The sequence below is a fragment of the Salmo trutta genome, unplaced genomic scaffold, assembly GCF_901001165.1.
Source record: "Salmo trutta unplaced genomic scaffold, fSalTru1.1, whole genome shotgun sequence".
NCBI lineage: Eukaryota > Metazoa > Chordata > Actinopteri > Salmoniformes > Salmonidae > Salmo > Salmo trutta.
In genome coordinates, this window is record NW_021823195.1 from 1,150,623 (window position 1) to 1,174,731 (window position 24,109).

At 43.4% G+C, this 24,109-nt stretch overlaps 1 protein-coding gene across 1 annotated transcript in view; it reads left to right on the top strand.

Annotated features, from left to right (window-relative positions):
- LOC115189574 (AT-rich interactive domain-containing protein 5B) overlaps positions 1–24,109 on the top strand; it is a gene marked incomplete at its 3' end in the record, with an annotated part of 93,423 nt that overhangs the window by 19,078 nt on the left and 50,236 nt on the right. Inside the window, 1 exon segment of the mRNA XM_029748191.1 lies at positions 20,554–20,784. Coding sequence (XP_029604051.1) covers positions 20,554–20,784 — 231 coding nt within the window.

Below are 24,109 nucleotides of genomic sequence, written 5' to 3' on the forward strand. Positions count from 1 at the left end.
ATAACACTCTGATATGCTCATAGCGTAACTCCCTGTGTGAGTCACCGTGGACACGATGCCCAGCACATATAAATCTGGGTCTGGGGGTATTGTGAGAGCCGGAGTGGAAAGAAAAAACTCTATTTTTTGTCCCGCTAATAACAGTGGAACAGTTTTTGTTCATGAAAACAGAAACGTCTGGTGTGATCAGCGTTTGGCTTCAAGTCAGAAACTATTTGTTTTTGTTACTTTATTTCAGAGTAGTTGTCCCTCTATATGTAGTGCTGTGGGGCTGCTCTGTCCTCTGTAGTTGTCCCTCTATATGTAGTGCTGTGGGACGGCTCTGTCCTCTGTAGTTGTCCCTCTATATGTAGTGCTGTGGGACTGCTCTGTCCTCTGTAGTTGTCCCTCTATATGTAGTGCTGTGGGACTCCTCTGTCCTCTGTAGTTGTCCCTCTATATGTAGTGCTGTGGGACGGCTCTGTCCTCTGTAGTTGTCCCTCTATATGTAGTGCTGTGGTACTGCTCTGTCCTCTGTAGTTGTCCCTCTATAGGAAGTGCTGTGGGGCTGCTCTGTCCTCTGTAGTTGTCCCTCTATATGTAGTGCTGTGGGACTACTCTGTCCTCTGTAGTTGTCCCTCTATATGTAGTGCTGTGGGACGGCTCTGTCCTCTGTAGTTGTCCCTCTATATGTAGTGCTGTGGGGCTGCTCTGTCCTCTGTAGTTGTCCCTCTATATGAAGTGCTGTGGGGCTGCTCTGTCCTCTGTAGTTGTCCCTCTATATGTAGTGCTGTGGGACGGCTCTGTCCTCTGTAGTTGTCCCTCTATATGTAGTGCTGTGGCACGGCTCTGTCCTCTGTAGTTGTCCCTCTATATGTAGTGCTGTGGGACTGCTCTCTGTCCTCTGTAGTTGTCCCTCTATATGTAGTGCTGTGGGACTGCTCTCTGTCCTCTGTAGTTGTCCCTCTATATGTAGTGCTGTGGTACTGCTCTGTCCTCTGTAGTTGTCCCTCTATATGTAGTGTTGTGGTACTGCTCTCTGTCCTCTGTAGTTGTCCCTCTATATGTAGTGCTGTGGGACGGCTCTGTCCTCTGTAGTTGTCCCTCTATATGTAGTGCTGTGGTACTGCTCTGTCCTCTGTAGTTGTCCCTCTATATGTAGTGCTGTGGGACTGCTCTGTCCTCTGTAGTTGTCCCTCTATATGAAGTGCTGTGGTACTGCTCTGTCCTCTGTAGTTGTCCCTCTATATGTAGTGCTGTGGTACTGCGGCTGCTCTATAGACAGTCTATAATGTTCTACTGCTACTCTCTGAGGTCTAGCTGACCTTAGAGGAAATGTATTGACTGTCTGTTATTGCTGTGAGACAACACAAGGTTAATTAATGTGACTCTGCTCCTCTGACGTTAAAATAAAACCCTAAACCCCATGTCGCTTGATTAAAAAGCAGTCCCTCTCCATCCCTTCACCAAAAATTCCACTTTATCTGTTTTTCTTTAGTAGATGTTTCTCTTTTTTTAAAGGGAAACTCCTGCCAGTAATGTGTATGACGTTATGTCCTTTAGAGAAGTATCTCACCTCCAACCAGGAAGTCATAGTTGAGTTAGTCATCATACCCTGAGGACTCTCGTTGTGTCTTTCACCAAATAATACAACGTGTCTTTTTAAATGCTGAGTGTTGCCAAGTCTCGCCCCCCTGCCAGTCAGGACGCCAAGCCCCGCCCCCCTGCCAGTCAGGACGCCAAGTCCCGCCCCCCTGCCAGTCAGGACGCCAAGCCCCGCCCCCTGCCAGTCAGGACGCCAAGTCCCGCCCCCCTGCCAGTCAGGACACCAAGTCCCGCCCCCTGCCAGTCAGGACGCCAAGTCCCGCCCCCTGCCAGTCAGGACGCCAAGTCCCGCCCCCTGCCAGTCAGGATGCCAAGTCCCGCCCCCCTTTAACAGCAGCCACTCTGTGTGCTAATTCTGAATCATTAGATTGGGTCATGGGGACCAGAACCAGAACTGTTCTGCACTAGCAGGTCATTAGATTGGGTCATAGGGAAGGAGATGCTACAGGACCAGAACCAGAACTGTTCTGCACTAGCAGGTCATTAGATTGGGTCATAGGGAAGGAGCTGCTACAGGACCAGAACCAGAACTGTACTGCACTAGCAGGTCATTAGATTGGGTCATAGGGAAGGAGCTGCTACAGGACCGGGACCAGAACCAGAACTGTTCTGCACTAGCAGGTCATTAGATTGGGTCATAAGGAAGGAGCTGCTACAGGACCAGAACCAGAACTGTTCTGCACTAGCAGGTCATTAGATTGGGTCATAGGGACCAGAACCAGAACTGTACTGCACTAGCAGGTCATTAGATTGGGTCATAGGGAAGGAGCTGCTACAGGACCAGAACCAGAACTGTTCTGCACTAGCAAGTCATTAGATTGGGTCATAGGGAAGCAGCTGCTACAGGACCAGAACCAGAACTGTTCTGCACTAGCAGGACATTAGATTGGGTCATAGGGAAGGAGCTGCTTCAGGACCGGGACCAGAACCAGAACTGTTCTGCACTAGCAGGTCATTAGATTGGGTCATAGGGAAGCAGCTGCTACAGGACCAGAACCAGAACTGTTCTGCACTAGCAGGACATTAGATTGGGTCATAGGGAAGGAGCTGCTACAGGACCAGAACCAGAACTGTTCTGCACTAGCAGGTCATTACTCACTAACTGTGTTGCAGTCAATCAGACTGAAGAACCCGTGAAAGCCTGACTGAGTTTATACCCCCCCACCCCCCCACCCCCGTCAGCTGTATTGACCATGTGACATTTTCAAGATGGCTGCCTGCATGGAGAAAAAAAAGAGGCGGTGACCTGTGTGCTCTGCTTTCACTCCGCCCCTTTGGAGCACAAGCTGGTATTCGCTGATGTCAAACTCATCGCTGACTTTCATAAATACCTGCAATACAGGAAGAACATAATTTCGCATCAACCGATTACAGATTTCTGCAGTGTGATCAAGACTAACTCGCAGGGTCCTGTTGAAAAACAGGAGCATTACTTCCTTCTGTGTGAGATCCTGCCAGAGGACAGGCTCCTCAGGGAACATCTCCAACAGAAACGGCTGGAGGAGGTCCTGGAGCAGCAGCAGCAGCAGAGGGAGAGGGATGACGACAGCTTCCAGCGCTTTCTGCATGTTGTGCAGTGACGAGTTCACTGGGAACAGGTTGTCTCTGCTCAACCACATGACCAGGGAGCCTCGTTCAGCGTGGCGCTGCCTGACAACCACATGACCAGGGAGCCTCGCTCATGACCTGACAACCACATGACCAGGGAGCCTCGATCAGCGTGGCGCTGCCTGACAACCACATGACCAGGGAGCCTCGTTCAGCGTGGCGCTGCCTGACAACCACATGACCAGGGAGCCTCGTTCAGCGTGGCGCTGCCTGACAACCACATGACCAGGGAGCCTCGTTCAGCGTGGCGCTGCCTGACAACCACATGACCAGGGAGCCTCGTTCAGCGTGGCGCTGCCTGACAACCACATGACCAGGGAGCCTCGTTCATGACCTGACAACCACATGACCAGGGAGCCACGTTCAGCGGGGGGCTGCCTGACAACCACATGACCAGGGAGCCCTCGTTCAGCGTGGCGCTGCCTGACAACCACATGACCAGGGAGCCTCGTTCAGCGTGGCGCTGCCTGACAACATAGTGTACTGCGAAGAGTTCCCAAGTACGACTGCTTCTACATCACCTACTACCTGGAGCTGGGGAAAACACGGGAAGAGGTGCAGTCTGGGGATGATGGGGAGATGGTGGAGGATGAAGATAATGACTGGGCAGACTGGCAGGCTCTCCCAGTGTGTACTGTGTACCTGTTCTGTGAGCAGCAGTCAGAGATTATTAAATCACAGGAATAAAACCCTTTATTAAAACACAGATATCAAATCATTTATTAAAACACAGATATGTATTGCCTTACCTGCTCACGCCATTTGCACACACTGTATATAGACTTTCTTTTTTTTCTCTATTGTGTTATTGACTGTACGCTTGTTTATTCCATGTTTAACTCTAATAAAATTAAAACATTAAAAATAAAATAATTTATTAAATCTCAGGAATCACAAGAATCAAACCCTTTATTAAAACAGAGATATCAGACCCTTTATTAAATCCCAGGAATCAAACCCTGTATTAAAACACATATATCAAATCATTGATGTCCAGGAATCAGGACAGTGTGCACCTTTCATAGAGCAAGAAGCCGTGGTGCCTCTTGATATTTACTGGCTGCCGCAATGATGCATTTCTGCTAGCTTGTAATATGATATGCAATTGGGTGTCCTATTTTGCATACGTTGAATATACTTAGCATGTGTTTAATATATTTAGCATGTGTTGAATACATTTAGCATGTGTTGAATACATTTAGCATGTGTTGAATACATTTAGCATGTGTTGTATATATTTAACATGTGTTGAATACATTTAGCATGTGTTGAATACATTTAGCATGTGTTGAATATATTTTGCATGTGTTGAATACATTTAGCATGTGTTGAATACATTTAGCATGTGTTGAATATATTTATCATGGGTTGAATATATTTAGCATGTGTTGAATACATTTAGCATGTGCTGAATACATTTAGCATGTGTTGAATACATTTAGCATGTGTTGAATACATTTAGCATGTGTTGAATATATTTAGCATGTGTTGAATATATTTAGCATGTGTTGAATACATTTAGCATGTGTTGAATACATTTAGCATGTGTTGAATATATTTAGCATGTGTTGAATATATTTAGCATGTGTTGAATACATTTAGCATGTGTTGAATACATTTAGCATGTGTTGTATACATTTAGCATGTGTTGAATACATTTAGCATGTGTTGAATACATTTAGCATGTGTTGAATACATTTAGCATGTGTTGAATATATTTAGCATGCGTTGAATACATTTAGCATGTGTTGAATACATGTAGCATGTGTTGAATACATTTAGCGTGTGTTGAATACATGTAGCGTGTGTTGAATACATTTAGCAAGTGTTGAATATATTTAGCATGTGTTGAATACATTTAGCATGTGTTGAATACATTTAGCATGTGCTGAATACATTTAGCATGTGTTGAATACATTTAGCATGTGTTGAATATATTTAGCATGCGTTGAATACATTTAGCATGTGTTGAATACATGTAGCATGTGTTGAATACATTTAGCGTGTGTTGAATACATTTAGCGTGTGTTGAATACATTTAGCATGTGTTGAATATATTTAGCATGTGTTGAATACATTTAGCATGTGTTGAATACATTTAGCATGTGCTGAATACATTTAACATGTGTTGAATACATTTAGCATGTGTCGAATACATTTAGCATGTGTCGAATACATGTAGCATGTGTCGAATACATTTAGCATGTGTTGAATACATTTAGCATTTGTTGAACACATTTAGGTGTCGAATACATTTAGCATGTGTTGAATACCTTTAGCATGTGTTGTATACATTTAGCATGTGTTGAATACATTTAGCATGTGTTGAATACATTTAGCATGTGTTGAATACATTTAGCATGTGTTGAATACATTTAGCATGTGTTGACTACATTTAGCATGTGTTGAATACATTTAGCATGTGTTGAATACATTTAGCATGTGTTGAATACATTTAGCATGTGTTGAATATATTTAGCATGCATTGAATACATTTAGCATGTGTTGAATACATGTAGCATGTGTTGAATACATTTAGCGTGTGTTGAATACATGTAGCGTGTGTTGAATACATTTAGCATGTGTTGACTATATTTAGCATGTGTTGAATACATTTAGCATGTGTTGAATACATTTAGCATGTGCTGAATACATTTAGCATGTGTTGAATACATTTAGCATGTGTTGAATATATTTAGCATGCGTTGAATACATCTAGCATGTGTTGAATACATGTAGCATGTGTTGAATACATTTAGCGTGTGTTGAATACATGTAGCGTGTGTTGAATACATTTAGCATGTGTTGAATATATTTAGCATGTGTTGAATACATTTAGCATGTGTTGAATACATTTAGCATGTGTTGAATATATTTAGCATGTGTTGAATACATTTAGCATGTGTTGACTACATTTAGCATGTGTTGACTACATTTATAATGTGTTGTATATATTTAGCATGTGTTGAATACATTTAGCATGTGTTTAATACATCTAGCATGTGTTGACTACATTTAGCATGTGTTGACTACATTTAGCATGTGTTGAATACATTTAGCATGTGTTGACTACATTTATCATGTGTTGTATATATTTAGCATGTGTTGAATACATGTAGCATGTGTTGAATACATTTAGCATGTGTTGACTACATTTAGCATGTGTTGTATATATTTAGCATGTGTTGAATACATTTAGCATGTGTTGAATACATTTAGCATGTGTTGAATACATTTAGCATGTGTTGACTACATTTAGCATGTGTTGAATACATTTAGCATGTGTTGAAAACATTTAGCATGTGTTGAATACATTTAGCATTTGTTGAACACATTTAGGTGTCGAATACATTTAGCATGTGTTGAATACATTTAGCATGTGTTGTATACATTTAGCATGTGTTGAATACATTTAGCATGTGTTGAATATATTTAGCATGTGTTGAATACATTTAGCATGTGTTGACTACATTTAGCATGTGTTGACTACATTTAGCATGTGTTGTATATATTTAGCATGTGTTGAATACATTTAGCATGTGTTTAATACATCTAGCATGTGTTGACTACATTTAGCATGTGTTGACTACATTTAGCATGTGTTGAATACATTTAGCATGTGTTAACTACATTTAGGATGTGTTGTATATATTTAGCATGTGTTGAATACATGTAGCATGTGTTGAATACATTTAGCATGTGTTGACTACATTTAGCATGTGTTGAATACATTTAGCATGTGTTTAATACATCTAGCATGTGTTGACTACATTTAGCATGTGTTGTATATATTTAGCATGTGTTGAATATATTTAGCATGTGTTGAATACATTTAGCATGTGTTGAATACATTTAGCATGTGTTGAATACATTTAGCATGTGTTGAATACATTTAGAGTGTCTCCTCTGATCATTTGTTTCTGTACTGTAGTGTTGACACGTGTCCTATCTACTGGCATTGCATTTTCCTCCGGGATATATTTCCCTCTTCAATATTAACTTCTTAGTTGGTTTTATGGTTGAATGATGTTTAATGTAATAAAGGTGTTAAACTATTCATAACAGCTGCTGGTAGAGCTCTTTGAGAACACAGGTCCCCCCCCCAAATGATATAGACTCACGTCTATATCATTTGATCTGCTAGCCATCTCCTCCATTTTGTTTTATACTTCAGTATAAATGGGATTTTATTCTGTCTCTGTTCCATTCGATGTTTGAGACTCAGAAGAGCCCCACTGTAACTCTGTCACTGCATCTGATCTCCTTTAGTTAGTGTTTGTAGCCAGCCCCACTGTAACGCTGTCACTGTAACTCTGTCACTGCATCTGATCTCCTTTAGTTAGTGTTTGTAGCCAGCCCCACTGTAACACTGTCACTGCATCTGATCCCCCTTTAGTTAGTGTTTGTAGCCAGCCCCACTGTAACACTGTCACTGCATCTGATCCCTTTAGTTAGTGTTTGTAGCCAGCCCCACTGTAACACTGTCACTGCATCTGATCCCTTTAGTTAGTGTTTGTAGCCAGCCCCACTGTCACTCTGTCACTGCATCTGATCCCCTTTAGTTAGTGTTTGTAGCCAGCCCCACTGTAACACTGTCACTGCATCTGATCCCTTTAGTTAGTGTTTGTAGCCAGCCTCACTGTAACGCTGTCACTGCATCTGATCCCCTTTAGTTAGTGTTTGTAGCCAGCCCCACTGTAACGCTGTCACTGCATCTGATCCCCCTTTAGTTAGTGTTTGTAGCCAGCCCCACTGTAACACTGTCACTGCATCTGATCCCTTTAGTTAGTGTTTGTAGCCAGCCCCACTGTAATGCTGTCACTGCATCTGATCTCCTTTAGTTAGTGTTTGTAGCCAGCCCCACTGTAACGCTGTCACTGCATCTGATCTCCTTTAGTTAGTGTTTGTAGCCAGCCCCACTGTAACGCTGTCACTGTAACTCTGTCACTGCATCTGATCTCCTTTAGTTAGTGTTTGTAGCCAGCCTCACTGTAATGCTGTCACTGCATCTGATCTCCTTTAGTTAGTGTTTGTAGCCAGCCCCACTGTAACTCTGTCACTGCATCTGATCCCCTTTAGTTAGTGTTTGTAGCCAGCCCCACTGTAACGGTGTCACTGCATCTGATCCCTTTAGTTAGTGTTTGTAGCCAGCCCCACTGTAACTCTGTCACTGCATCTGATCCCCTTTAGTTAGTGTTTGTAGCCAGCCCCACTGTAACGGTGTCACTGCATCTGATCCCTTTAGTTAGTGTTTGTAGCCAGCCCCACTGTAACTCTGTCACTGCATCTGATCCCCTTTAGTTAGTGTTTGTAGCCAGCCCCACTGTAACTCTGTCACTGCATCTGATCTCCTTTAGTTAGTGTTTGTAGCCAGCCCCACTGTAACGGTGTCACTGCATCTGATCCCTTTAGTTAGTGTTTGTAGCCAGCCCCACTGTAACGGTGTCACTGCATCTGATCCCTTTAGTTAGTGTTTGTAGCCAGCCCCACTGTAACTCTGTCACTGCATCTGATCCCCTTTAGTTAGTGTTTGTAGCCAGCCCCACTGTAACGGTGTCACTGCATCTGATCCCTTTAATTAGTGTTTGTAGCCAGCCCCACTGTAACTCTGTCACTGCATCTGATCCCCTTTAGTTAGTGTTTGTAGCCAGCCCCACTGTAACTCTGTCACTGCATCTGATCTCCTTTAGTTAGTGTTTGTAGCCAGCCCCACTGTAACGCTGTCACTGTAACTCTGTCACTGCATCTGATCTCCTTTAGTTAGTGTTTGTAGCCAGCCTCACTGTAATGCTGTCACTGCATCTGATCTCCTTTAGTTAGTGTTTGTAGCCAGCCCCACTGTAACGGTGTCACTGCATCTGATCCCTTTAGTTAGTGTTTGTAGCCAGCCCCACTGTAACACTGTCACTGCATCTGATCCCCCTTTAGTTAGTGTTTGTAGCCAGCCCCACTGTAGCGCTGTCACTGCATCTGATCTGCTTTAGTTAGTGTTTGTAGCCAGCCCCACTGTAACGCTGTCACTGCATCTGATCCCCTTTAGTTAGAGTTTGTAGCCAGCCCCACTGTAACACTGTCACTGCATCTGATCCCTTTAGTTAGTGTTTGTAGCCAGCCCCACTGTAACACTGTCACTGCATCTGATCCCTTTAGTTAGTGTTTGTAGCCAGCCCCACTGTCACTCTGTCACTGCATCTGATCCCCTTTAGTTAGTGTTTGTAGCCAGCCCCACTGTAACACTGTCACTGCATCTGATCCCTTTAGTTAGTGTTTGTAGCCAGCCTCACTGTAACGCTGTCACTGCATCTGATCCCCTTTAGTTAGTGTTTGTAGCCAGCCCCACTGTAACGCTGTCACTGCATCTGATCCCCCTTTAGTTAGTGTTTGTAGCCAGCCCCACTGTAACACTGTCACTGCATCTGATCCCTTTAGTTAGTGTTTGTAGCCAGCCCCACTGTAATGCTGTCACTGCATCTGATCTCCTTTAGTTAGTGTTTGTAGCCAGCCCCACTGTAACTCTGTCACTGCATCTGATCTCCTTTAGTTAGTGTTTGTAGCCAGCCCCACTGTAACGCTGTCACTGCATCTGATCTCCTTTAGTTAGTGTTTGTAGCCAGCCCCACTGTAACGCTGTCACTGTAACTCTGTCACTGCATCTGATCTCCTTTAGTTAGTGTTTGTAGCCAGCCTCACTGTAATGCTGTCACTGCATCTGATCTCCTTTAGTTAGTGTTTGTAGCCAGCCCCAATGTAACTCTGTCACTGCATCTGATCCCCTTTAGTTAGTGTTTGTAGCCAGCCCCACTGTAACGGTGTCACTGCATCTGATCCCTTTAGTTAGTGTTTGTAGCCAGCCCCACTGTAACTCTGTCACTGCATCTGATCCCCTTTAGTTAGTGTTTGTAGCCAGCCCCACTGTAACGGTGTCACTGCATCTGATCCCTTTAGTTAGTGTTTGTAGCCAGCCCCACTGTAACTCTGTCACTGCATCTGATCCCCTTTAGTTAGTGTTTGTAGCCAGCCCCACTGTAACTCTGTCACTGCATCTGACCTCCTTTAGTTAGTGTTTGTAGCCAGCCCCACTGTAACGGTGTCACTGCATCTGATCCCTTTAGTTAGTGTTTGTAGCCAGCCCCACTGTAACGGTGTCACTGCATCTGATCCCTTTAGTTAGTGTTTGTAGCCAGCCCCACTGTAACTCTGTCACTGCATCTGATCCCCTTTAGTTAGTGTTTGTAGCCAGCCCCACTGTAACGGTGTCACTGCATCTGATCCCTTTAGTTAGTGTTTGTAGCCAGCCCCACTGTAACTCTGTCACTGCATCTGATCCCCTTTAGTTAGTGTTTGTAGCCAGCCCCACTGTAACTCTGTCACTGCATCTGATCTCCTTTAGTTAGTGTTTGTAGCCAGCCCCACTGTAACGCTGTCACTGCATCTGATCTCCTTTAGTTAGTGTTTGTAGCCAGCCCCACTGTAACGCTGTCACTGCATCTGATCTCCTTTAGTTAGTGTTTGTAGCCAGCCCCACTGTAACGGTGTCACTGCATCTGATCTCCTTTAGTTAGTGTTTGTAGCCAGCCCCACTGTAACGCTGTCACTGCATCTGATCCCCCTTTAGTCCCAAATGGAACCCTATTCTCTATGGTGCACTAATTTAGACCAGAGCCCTATAAAAGGAATAGTGCACTGGTCTCTCTCTGTCTCTCTCTGTCTCTCTCTGTCTCAGCTCTGTCTCTCTCTGTCTCTCTCTGTCTCTCTCTGTCTCAGCTCTGTCTCTCTCTGTCTCTCTCTGTCTCTCTCTGTCTCTCTCTGTCTCAGCTCTGTCTCTCTCTGTCTCTCTCTGTCTCTCTCTGTCTCAGCTCTGTCTCTCTCTGTCTCTCTCTGTCTCTCTCTGTCTCTCTGTGTCTCTCTCGTTCTCTGTCTCTCTCTGTCTCTGTCTCTCTCTGTCTCTCTCTGTCTCTCTCTGTCTCTGTCTCTCTCTGTCTCTCTCTGTCTCAGCTCTGTCTCTCTCTGTCTCTCTCTGTCTCTCTCTGTCTCTCTCTGTCTCTCTCTGTCTCTCTCTGTCTCTGTCTCTCTCTGTCTCTCTCTGTCTCAGCTCTGTCTCTCTCTGTCTCTCTCTGTCTCTCTCTGTCTCTCTCTGTCTCAGCTCTCTCTGTCTCAGCTCTGTCTCTGCTCTGTCTCTCTCTTTCTCAGCTCTGTCTCAGCTCTGTCTCTCTCTGTCTCTCTCTCTCTCTCTCTCTGTCTCAGCTCTGCCTCAGCTCTGTCTCAGCTCTGTCTCTCTCTGTCTCAGCTCTTTCTCTCTCTGTCTCTCTCTGTCTCTGCTCTGTCTCTGCTCTGTCTCAGCTCTCTCTGTCTCAGCTCTCTCTGTCTCAGCTCTCTCTTTGTCTCTCTGTCTCTCTCTCTCTCTCTGTCTCAGCTCTGTCTCAGCTCTGTCTCTCTCTGTCTCAGCTCTGTCTCAGCTCTGTCTCTCTCTGTCTCTCTCTCTCTCTCTGTCTCAGCTCTGCCTCAGCTCTGTCTCAGCTCTGTCTCTCTCTGTCTCTGCTCTGTCTCTGCTCTGTCTCTGCTCTGTCTCTGCTCTGTCTCAGCTCTCTCTGTCTCAGCTCTCTCTGTCTCTCTCTGTCTCTCTCTGTCTCAGCTCTGTCTCTCTCTGTCTCAGCTCTTTCTCTCTCTGTCTCTGCTCTGTCTCTGCTCTGTCTCAGCTCTGTCTCAGCTCTGTCTCTGCTCTGTCTCTGCTCTGTCTCAGCTCTCTCTGTCTCAGCTCTCTCTGTCTCAGCTCTCTCTGTCTCTCTCTCTCTCTCTGTCTCAGCTCTGTCTCAGCTCTGTCTCAGCTCTGTCTCTCTCTGTCTCTCTCTGTCTCTCTCTCTCTCTCTGTCTCTGCTCTGTCTCAGCTCTCTCTGTCTCTCTCTCTCTGTCTCAGCTCTGCCTCAGCTCTGTCTCAGCTCTGTCTCTCTCTGTCTCAGCTCTTTCTCTCTCTGTCTCTGCTCTGTCTCTGCTCTGTCTCTGCTCTGTCTCTGCTCTGTCTCTGCTCTGTCTCAGCTCTCTCTGTCTCAGCTCTCTCTGTCTCAGCTCTCTCTGTCTCAGCTCTCTCTGTCTCTCTCTGTCTCTCTCTCTCTCTCTGTCTCTCTCTGTCTCTCTCTCTCTCTCTGTCTCTCTCTGTCTCTCTCTGTCTCAGCTCTGTCTCAGCTCTGTCTCTCTCTGTCTCAGCTCTTTCTCTCTCTGTCTCTGCTCTGTCTCTGCTCTGTCTCTGCTCTGTCTCAGCTCTGTCTCAGCTCTGTGTCAGCTCTGTCTCTGTCTCAGCATAACATATATTAGAGACAACACTATAAGTTGAGAAGTGTTTTATTTTCCCACAGAGCTGATAGAGTCCTGCTTCTGTTTCAGGCTGTACTGCCCTATGTAGGGAATAGGGTTCTATAGGGCCCTGGTCTAAAGTAGTGCCCTATGTAGGGAATAGGGTTCTATAGGGCCCTGTTCTAAAGTAGTGCACTATGTAGGGAATAGGGTTCTATAGGGCCCTGGTCTAAAGTAGTGCACTATGTAGGGAATAGGGTTCTATAGGGCCCTGGTCTAAAGTAGTGCCCTATGTAGGGAATAGGGTTCTATAGGGCCCTGGTCTAAAGTAGTGCCCTATGTAGGGAATAGGGTTCTATAGGGCCCTGGTCTAAAGTAGTACACTATATAGGGAATAGGGTTCTATAGGGCCCTGGTCTAAAGTAGTGCACTATGTAGGGAATAGGGTTCTATAGGGCCCTGGTCTAAAGTAGTGCACTATGTAGGGAATAGGGTTATATAGGGCCCTGTTCTAAAGTACTGCACTATGTAGGGAATAGGGTTCCATTTGGAATGAATGACCACCAGGAGAGAGAGGAGTTGCCAGAGTTACGACCTCCAGTCCGTTCGATCTGATGAGACATGCAGGCTTAGTCAGACTGATTTCATGGATGATTTTGGAACCAATCAGTGCCTCCCATTTTGTCCCGTCTTGACAAAGGCTTCTTGTCTCAGCTATTAAAGGGAAATTGCATCATTTGATTCCACAGCTCTTATGGTAGTGCTGCCCATACCAATTAAATACCACAGATAAGTATTCCTTTGTTTTTGAAAAGGTTCGATTTTATTAACGGAATAATGATGTAGCATGTGGGGTTGTACTTTGTTGTCTATCCTCTGGAATTCTTATCTTCACATTACCAAAACATCATCTTCCCTCAATAACATCAAATGAAGACTGGAGATCAGCCTGATGAACCAAACTACTCAGTAATCTCCTCCATGAAGACTGGAGATCAGCCTGATGAACCAAACTACTCAGTAATCTCCTCCATGAAGACTGGAGATCAGCCTGATGAACCAAACTACTCAGTAATCTCCTCCATGAAGACTGGAGATCAGCCTGATGAACCAAACTACTCAGTAATCTCCTCCATGAAGACTGGAGATCAGCCTGATGAACCAAACTACTCAGTAATCTCCTCCATGAAGACTGGAGATCAGCCTGATGAACCAAACTACTCAGTAATCTCCTCCATGAAGACTGGAGGTCAGCCTGATGAACCAAACTACTCAGTAATCTCCTCCATGAAGCCTAACTCTCACACACTCACATCCACAATCACATTTAAGCAAAACACATATACTGTATATTTACTGATGAATTAATTCATACATTTATCTCCCCTCCTCTCTCCACCTCTCCTTTCTTCTCCCATCCTCCTGCTCTTCTCTCCCCTCCCCTCTTCCTCCCATCTCCCCTCCCCTCGTGTCCTCTCCTCCCCTCCTCTTCTCTTCTCCTCCTCCTCCTCCTCTCTCCACCTCTCCTCTCTTCTCCCCTCCTCTTCTCATTTCCTCTCCCCTCGTGTCCTCTCCTCCCCTCCTCTTCTCTTCTCCTCCTCCTCCTCCTCTCTCCACCTCTCCTCTCTTCTCCCCTCCTCTCCTCTTCTCATTTCCTCTCCCCTCGTTTCCTCTCCTCCCCTCCTCTTCTCTTCTCCTCCTCCTCCTCCTCTCTCCACCTCTCCTCTCTTCTCCCCTCCTCTCCTCTTCTCATCTCCTCTCCCCTCGTGTCCTCTCCTCCCCTCCTCTGCTCTCTGAGAGATTAAACCATAGTGCTGTTAGTTGCACAAACACATACCTTAGCATATAATAAAACAGCTTAGTGTAGAAAACGTCTCTGTGCCAGGGACTCATAAAACACTATCCACTTGACACAGTCAGAGTGAGTTTACATCTGTCTCCTCGCTCCCTGCAGTCAGAACCTCTGTAGGTCTCTGTGAGGGATGGCAGGCAGGCTGCACACTACAATACAGGCTAGACTACACTATAGTAAAACTGAAAAACAGGCAGCCGGTCAGCCAGCATGTCAGTAAACCAGCCAGTCAGCCAGTCAGCCATCCATTCAACCAGTCAGTCAGTCAACCAGTCAGCCAGCCAGTCAGTCAGCCAGTCAGTCAGTCAGTCAGTCAATCAGCCAGTCAGCCAGTCAGTCAGTCAGCCAGTCAGCCAGTCAGTCAGCCAGCCAGTCAGCCAGTCAGTCAGCCAGTCAGTCAGTCAGTCAGTCAGTCAGCCATCCATTCAACCAGCCAGCCAGCCAGTCAGTCAGCCAGCCATTCAGTCAGTCAGTCAGACAGTCAGCCATCAATTCAGCCAGTCAGCCAGTCAGTCAGCCATCCATCCATTCAGCCAGTCAGTCAGTCAAACATTCAGTCAGTCAGTCAGTCAGTCAGCCATTCAGCCAGTCATCCAGTCAGCCAGTCAGTCAGTCTGCCATCCATTAAGTCAGTCAACCAGTCAGCCATCCATTCAGTTAGTCAGTCAGTCAGTCAGCCATCCAGTCAGTCAGCCATCCATTCAGGCAGTCAGTCAGTTAGCCATCCATTCAGTTAGTCAGCCAGTCAGCCATCCATTCAGTTAGTCAGTCAGTCAGTAAGCCAGCCAGCCAGCCAGCCATCCATTCAGTTAGTCAGCCAGTCAGTTAGTCAGCCAGCCAGTCAGTTAGTCAGCCAGTCAGCCAGTCAGTCAGTCAGCCAGCCAGCCAGTCAGCCATCCAGCCAGTCAGTCAGTCAGTCAGTCAGTCAGCCAGTCAGTCAACCAGTCAGTTAGTCAGCCAGTCAGTCTCACAACGGTTTATATCCCAAGGGATTATATCACAACGGATTATAACACAACGGTTTATATCACAACGGATTATATCACAACGGTTTATATCACAACGGATTATATCACAACGGTTTATATCACAACGGATTATATCACAACGGATTATATCACAACGGATTATATCACAACGGTTTATATCACAACAGATTATATCACAACGGTTTATATCACAATGGATTATATCACAACGGATTATATCACAACGGATTATATCACAACGGATTATATCACAGCGGTTCATATCACAACGGTTTATATCACAATGGATTATATCAGAACGGATTATATCACAACGGATTATATCACAACGGTTTATATCACAACGGTTTATATCACAACGGATTATATCACAACGGTTTATATCACAACGGTTTATATCACAACGGTTTATATCACAGCGGTTTATATCACAACGGATTATATCACAACGGTTTATGTCACAGTGGTTTATGTCACAGTGGTTTATGACACAGTGGTTTATATCACAACGGTTTATATCACAACGGATTATATCACAACGGTTTATATCACAACGGATTATATCAGAACGGATTATATCACAACAGATTATATCAGAATGGTTTATATCACAACGGAGTATATCACAACGGTTTATATCACAACGGATTATATCACAACGGATTATATCACAACGGATTATATCACAACGGATTATATCACAACGGATTATATCACACCACTCAGTTTATATGAACCGTCCTGGCTGAGAAGTGTCATGTTAAAACAGCAGTTTGGCTCTGTGGTAAAACCTCATATAATTCTCATATCCCACCGAACCGGACTGTAACTCAGAGATACTGCATCATTATATTAGCATTGTAGCGTCTATAAACTAGCCTCCAGCCTCTGCATCACAGCCTGAGTGGAACGGTGTGAACGCCGTCCAGCAGTATGGAGGGACAAACTCATTATAACGCTGTCTGTATTGTGGCGCGGGTTAATCAAATCATTGGGTGACTGAAGACCAGTATATAAAACAGCTGGTTCAGAAGGGAAACCCCCAGTGTCTGTATCGGCTGAGATTGTACCAATCAGATGTTAACAACACTTCCTGCCTTATTATGGCAGTCTAGTCAAGCTGACCAGATCTGCTCACACTTCCTCTGCTGCCTCTTCCTGCTACTGCTAGTATGTTCTGCTACTGCTAGTATGTCCTGCTACTGCTAGTATGTTCTACTACTGCTAGTATGTTCTGCTACTGATAGCATGTTCTACTACTGCTAGTATGTTCTACTACTATGTTCTACTACTGCTAGTATGTTCTACTACTGCTAGTATGTTCTGCTACTGCTAGTATGTTCTACTCACACATCCTCTGCTGTCTCTTCCTGCTACTGCTAGTATGTTCTACTACTATGTTCTACTACTATGTTCTACTACTGCTAGTATGTTCTGCTACTGATAGCATGTTCTACTACTGCTAGTATGTTCTACTACTATGTTCTACTACTATGTTCTACTACTGCTAGTATGTTCTGCTACTGCTAGTATGTTCTGCTACTGCTAGTATGTTCTGCTACCGATAGCATGTTCTACTACTGCTAGTATGTTCTACTACTGCTAGTATGTTCTACTACTATGTTCTACTACTGCTAGTATGTTCTGCTACTGCTAGTATGTTCTACTACTGCTAGTATGTTCTACTACTGATAGCATGTTCTGCTACTGATAGCATGTTCTACTACTGCTAGTATGTTCTGCTACTGCTAGGATGTTCTACTACTGCTAGTATGTTCTACTACTGCTAGTATGTTCTGCTATTGCTAGTATGTTCTGCTACTGCTAGTATGTCCTGCTAATGCTAGTATGTTCTGCTAATGCTAGTATGTCCTGCTAATGCTAGTATGTTCTGCTACTGCTAGTATGTTCTGCTACTGCTAGAATGTTCTACTACTGCTAGTATGTTCTGCTACTGCTAGTATGTTCTACTACTGCTAGTATGTTCTACTACTATGTTCTACTACTGCTAGTATGTTCTACTACTATGTTCTACTACTGCTAGTATGTTCTGCTACTGCTAGCAAGTTATACTACTGCTAGTATGTTCTACTACTGCTAGCATGTTCTACTACTATGTTCTACTACTGCTAGTATGTTCTGCTACTGCTAGCATGTTCTACTACTATGTTCTACTACTGCTAGTATGTTCTGCTACTGCTAGTATGTTCTGCTACTGCTAGTATGTTCTACTACTATGTTCAACTACTGCTAGTATGTTCTGCTACTGCTAGTATGTTCTACTACTATGTTCTACTACTGCTAGTATGTTCTGCTACTGCTAGCATGTCCTACTACTATGTTCTACTACTGCTAGTATGTTCTGCTACTGCTAGTATGTTCTGCTACTGCTAGTATGTTCTACTACTGCTAGTATGTTCTACTACTGCTAGTATGTTCTGCTACTGCTAGTATGTTCTACTACTGCTAGTATGTTCTGCTACTGCTAGCATGTTCTACTACTGCTAGTATGTTCTGCTACTGCTAGTATGTTCTACTACTGCTAGTATGTTCTGCTACTGCTAGTATGTTCTACTATTGCTAGCATGTTCTACTACTGCTAGTATGTTCTGCTACTGCTAGCATGTTCTACTACTGCTAGTATGTTCTACTCACACATCCTCTGCTGTCTCTTCCTGCTACTGCTCGTATGTTCTGCTAATGCTAGTATGTTCTGCTAATGCTAGTATGTTCTGCTACTGCTAGCATGTTCTGCTACTGCTAGTATGTTCTACTACTGCTAGTATGTTCTACTACTGCTAGCATGTTCTACTACTATGTTCTACTACTGCTAGTATGTTCTGCTACTGCTAGCATGTTCTACTACTATGTTCTACTACTGCTAGTATGTTCTACTACTGCTAGTATGTTCTGCTACTGCTAGCATGTTCTACTACTGCTAGTATGTTCTACTCACACATCCTCTGCTGTCTCTTCCTGCTACTACTCGTATGTTCTGCTAATGCTAGTATGTTCTGCTAATGCTAGTATGTTCTGCTACTGCTAGCATGTTCTGCTACTGCTAGTATGTTCTACTACTGCTAGTATGTTCTACTACTGCTAGCATGTTCTACTACTATGTTCTACTACTGCTAGTATGTTCTGCTACTGCTAGCATGTTCTACTACTATGTTCTACTACTGCTAGTATGTTCTGCTACTGCTAGTATGTTCTGCTACTGCTAGTATGTTCTACTACTATGTTCTACTACTGATAGCATGTTCTGCTACTGCTAGTATGTTCTACTACTGCTAGTATGTTCTGCTACTGCTAGTATGTTCTACTACTGCTAGCATGTTCTACTACTGCTAGTATGTTCTACTACTATGTTCTACTACTGCTAGTATGTTTTGCTACTGCTAGCATGTTCTACTACTGCTAGTATGTTCTACTACTGCTAGTATGTTCTACTACTGCTAGCATGTGCTACTACTGCTAGTATGTTCTGCTACTGCTAGTATATTCTACTACTGCTAGTATGTTCTACTACTGCTAGTATGTTCTACTCACACATCCTCTGCTGTCTCTTCCTGCTACTGCTAGTATGTTCTGCTAATGCTAGTATGTTCTGCTACTGCTAGTATGTTCTACTACTGCTAGTATGTTCTACTACTGCTAGTATATTCTACTAGTATGTTTTTTCTTGCTCCCCACCTCCAGCTGTTGGACCTCTCTCTCTCTCTGTTAAAGAACATGTCTCTCCTCTGTCCATCTAGGTGATGACGGGAACCAGAAGTGTGTCTTGATGCTGTTTTACTCCCAGTATTGTCGCTACGTATTCTCTGTACTGGGTTTCTGTCTGTCTTTATCCATGTTGTTAATCCCTGTCTGTCTTTATCCATGTTGTTAATCCCTGTCTGTCTGTCTGTCTGTCTGTCTGTCTGTCTGTCTGTCTGTCTGTCTGTCTGTCTGTCTGTCTGTATCTGTCTGTCTTTATCCATGTTGTTAATCCCTGTCTGTCTGTCTGTCTGTCTGTCTGTATCTGTCTGTCTTTATCCATGTTGTTAATCCCTGTCTGTCTGTCTGTATCTGTCTGTCTTTATCCATGTTGTTAATCCCTGTCTGTCTTTATCCATGTTGTTAATCCCTGTCTGTCTTTATCCATGTTGTTATTCCCTGTCTGTCTTTATCCATGTTGTTAATCCTTGTCTGTCTTTATCCATGTTGTTAATCCCTGTCTGTCTTTATCCATGTTGTTAATCCCTGTCTGTCTGTCTGTGTGTCTGTCTGTCTGTCTGTATCTGTCTGTCTTTATCCATGTTGTTAGTCCCTGTCTGTCTTTATCCATGTTGTTAATCCCTGTCTGTCTTTATCCATGTTGTTAATCCCTGTCTGTCTGTCTGTCTGTATCTGTCTGTCTTTATCCATGTTGTTAATCCCTGTCTGTCTGTCTGTCTGTATCTGTCTGTCTTTATCCATGTTGTTAATCCCTGTCTGTCTGTCTGTCTGTCTGTATCTGTCTGTCTTTATCCATGTTGTTAATCCCTGTCTGTCTTTATCCATGTTGTTAATCCCTGTCTGTCTTTATCCATGTTGTTAATCCCTGTCTGTCTTTATCCATGTTGTTAATCCCTGTCTGTCTTTATCCATGTTGTTAATCCCTGTCTGTCTTTATCCATGTTGTTAATCCCTTTCTGTCTTTATCCATGTTGTTAATCCCTGTCTGTCTTTATCCATGTTGTTAATCCCTGTCTGTCTTTATCCATGTTGTTAATCCCTGTCTGTCTTTATCCATGTCGTTAATCCCTGTCTGTCTTTATCCATGTTGTTAATCCCTGTCTGTCTTTATCCATGTTGTTAATCCCTGTCTGTCTGTCTTTATCCATGTTGTTAATCCCTGTCTGTCTTTATCCATGTTGTTAATCCCTGTCTGTCTTTATCCATGTCGTTAATCCCTGTCTGTCTTTATCCATGTTGTTAATCCCTGTCTGTCTGTCTGTATCTGTCTGTCTTTATCCATGTTGTTAATCCCTGTCTGTCTTATCCATGTTGTTAATCCCTGTCTGTCTTTATCCATGTCGTTAATCCCTGTCTGTCTTTATCCATGTTGTTAATCCCTGTCTGTCTGTCTGTATCTGTCTGTCTTTATCCATGTTGTTAATCCCTGTCTGTCTTTATCCATGTTGTTAATCCCTGTCTGTCTTTATCCATGTTGTTAATCCCTGTCTGTTTTTCTCTCCTCTGTCCATCTAGGTGATGACGGGGACCAGAAGCGTGTGTCGGTGCTGTCTTACCCTCAGTATTGTCGCTACCGTTCCCTATTGGCCCGGCTGAAAGAAAGACCCGCCTCCCTCCTCGCCTCACAGGTGGTCCTGGCCCTGGGGGGCGTGACCTCACTCACAGACCACACCCACATCCTGTACTGCAGGGACACCTTTGAACACCCCACCCTCGTCGACAACGACAGCGTCTGTGATGAGTTCGGTGAGCGCCTGAAATATTACTACCCATTGTTCTGAAATACCACCTTGTTGTACTGATATGCTCTGTCCTGTCAAGTGGTGACACTGCTCTCCACACTGACCCTGCTTGTCACTTCCTGCTTTTGACAAGGCAAATCATCGACTCCCTCCTGAGGGGTTTATAAATAGTGTTTGGCTAAGGGGGGTAACAGAATCCAATGGAACAACTGTGTAAGGACTGATCTCAGCAGTATGAAGTCATTGTTCATGTTCCAGAACTTCACCACACTCTGGGGTCATTCCAAAGAACACATTTCATTCTAGAACACGTCAGAGACACCCCAAGGGAATCTTCTTTATGTTCAGAATGATGGTTAGTTGGCGGGAAATCTACTGCATTTAGAGTAGCCATTTACTCCCAGCTACAGTAACAGTTGTGCGTCCTAAATGGTATTCTATTCCCTATTTAGTGCACTACCCTATAGACCCTGGTCAGTCAACGAGAGCATACAGGTCTCAGTGGTGGGTAGTATATGGGGCTTTGGTGACAAAACGGATGGCACTGTGATAGACTCCATCCAATTTGTTGAGTAGGGTGGGAGACTATTTTGTAAATGACATCGCCGAAGTCGAGGATCGGTAGGATGGTCAGTTTTACGAGGGTATGTTTGGCAGCATGAGTGAAGGATGCTTTGTTGTGAAATAGGAAGCAAATTCTAGATATAACTTTGGATTGGAGATGTTTGATGTGAGTCTGGAAGGAGAGTTTACAGTCTAACCAGACACCTAGGTATTTGTTCAGCCATGCTGAAGAGTTTGGAATCTGATTGATTGATTGCTTCTGTGGACAGGTGTCTTTTATACAGGTAACAAACTGAGATTAGGAGCACTCCCTTTAAGAGTGTGCTCCTAATCTCAGCTCGTTACCTGTATAAAAGACACCTGGGAGCCAGAAATCTTTCTGATTGAGAGGGGGTCAAATACTTATTTCCCTCATTAAAATGCAAATCAATTTATAACATTTCTGACGTGTTTTTCTGGATTTGTTGTTGTTGTTGTTATTCTGTCTCTCACTGTTCAAATAAACCTACTATTCAAATTATAGACTGATCATTTCTTTGTAAGTGGGCAAACGTACAAAACCAGCAGGGGATAAAATACTTTTTCCCCCCACTGTACTTGTATTTAAGAGCAGTCGGAGGCCACGGAAGGAGTGTTGTATGGCATTGGAGCTCGTCTGGAGATTTGTTAACACAGTGTCCAGAGAATGGCCAGAAGGATACAGAATTTATCTTGGCCAGGTCGCAGTTGTAAATATATAAATAAACATATGGATCACTACAAAACATATTGTATGACCTCTTATACACTATATTAGGCCCAGCCTTTGGAACTTTGGTTTTCCTAGAAATGGCTACTATATTGTGATCACTACATCTTATGGATTTGGATACTGCTTTAAGCAATTAGTAAAGATGTGATCAATACATGTTGATGATTTAGGGTTAGGGGTTAGGACTAGGTTTAGGGGTTAGGGGTTAGGGGTTAGGGTAGGTTTAGGGGTTAGGGGTTAGGGTAGGTTTAGGTGTTAGGGGTTAGGACTAGGTTTAGGGGTTAGGGGTTAGGGGTTGGGGTAGGTTTAGGGGTTAGGGGTTAGGGTAGGTTTAGGGGTTAGGGGTTAGGGTAGGTTTAGGGGTTAGGGGTTAGGGTAGGTTTAGGGGTTAGGACTAGGTTTAGGGGTTAGGACTAGGTTTAGGGGTTAGGGGTTAGGGGTTAGGGTAGATTTAGGGGTTAGGGGTTAGGGTAGGTTTAGGGGTTAGGGGTTAGGGTAGGTTTAGGGGTTAGGGGTTAGGGTAGGTTTAGGGGTTAGGACTAGGTTTAGGGGTTAGGACTAGGTTTAGGGGTTAGGGGTTAGGATTAGGTTTAGGGGTTAGGACTAGGTTTAGGGGTTAGGGGTTAGGACTAGGTTTAGGGGTTAGGGGTTAGGACTAGGTTTAGGGGTTAGGGGTTAGGGTAGGTTTAGGTTTAGGGGTTAGGGTTAGGGGTTAGGACTAGGTTTAGGGGTTAGGGTTAGGGGTTAGGGGTTAGGACTAGGGGGTAGGTTTAGGGGTTCGGGGTTAGGGTTAGGGGGTAGGTTTAGGTTTAGGTTTAGGGGTTAGGGGGTAGGTTTAGGTTTAGGTTTAGGGGTTAGGGATTAGGGGGTAGGGTTAGGGGTTAGGGGTTAGAGGTTAGAGGTTAGGGGTTAGGGGTTAGAGTTAGGGGTTAGAGGTTAGGGGTTAGGGGTTAGAGAGCGGTTGGTTAGCTGACAGTCAGCCTTAGTATTATAAGTTAGTGAAACTCACCATTATAAGTTAGTAAAACACACCATTATAAGTTAGTAAAACACACCATTATAAGTTAGTAAAAACACACCATTATCAGTTAGTAAAACACAATATTATAAGTTAGTAAAACACACCATTATCAGTTAGTAAAAACACACCATTATAAGTTAGTAAAAACACACCATTATCAGTTAGTAAAAACACACCATTATAAGTTAGTAAAACACACCATTATAAGTTAGTAAAACACACCATTATAAGTTAGTAAAACACACCATTATAAGTTAGTAAAAAACACACCATTATAAGTTAGTAAAACTCACCATTATAAGTTAGGGAAACTCACCATTATAAGTTAGTAAAACACACCATTATAAGTTAGTAAAACACACCATTATAAGTTAGTAAAACACACCATTATAAGTTAGTAAAAAACACACCATTATAAGTTAGTAAAACTCACCATTATAAGTTAGGGAAACTCACCATTATAAGTTAGTAAAACACACCATTATAAGTTAGTAAAAACACACCATTATAAGTTAGTAAAACACACCATTATAAGTTAGTAAAACTCACCATTATAAGTTAGTAAAACACACCATTATAAGTTAGTAAAACACACCATTATAAGTTAGTAAAACTCACCATTATAAGTTAGTAAAAAACACACCATTATAAGTTAGTAAAACTCACCATTATAAGTTAGTAAAAAACACACCATTATAAGTTAGTAAAAAACACACCATTATAAGTTAGTAAAACACACCATTATAAGTTAGTAAAACTCACCATTATAAGTTAGTAAAACACACCATTATAAGTTAGTAAAACACACCATTATAAGTTAGTAAAACACACCATTATAAGTTAGTAAAACACACCATTATAAGTTAGTAAAACGCACCATTATAAGTTAGTAAAACACACCATTATAAGTTAGTAAAAAACACACCATTATAAGTTAGTAAAACGCACCATTATAAGTTAGTAAAACACACCATTATAAGTTAGTAAAACACA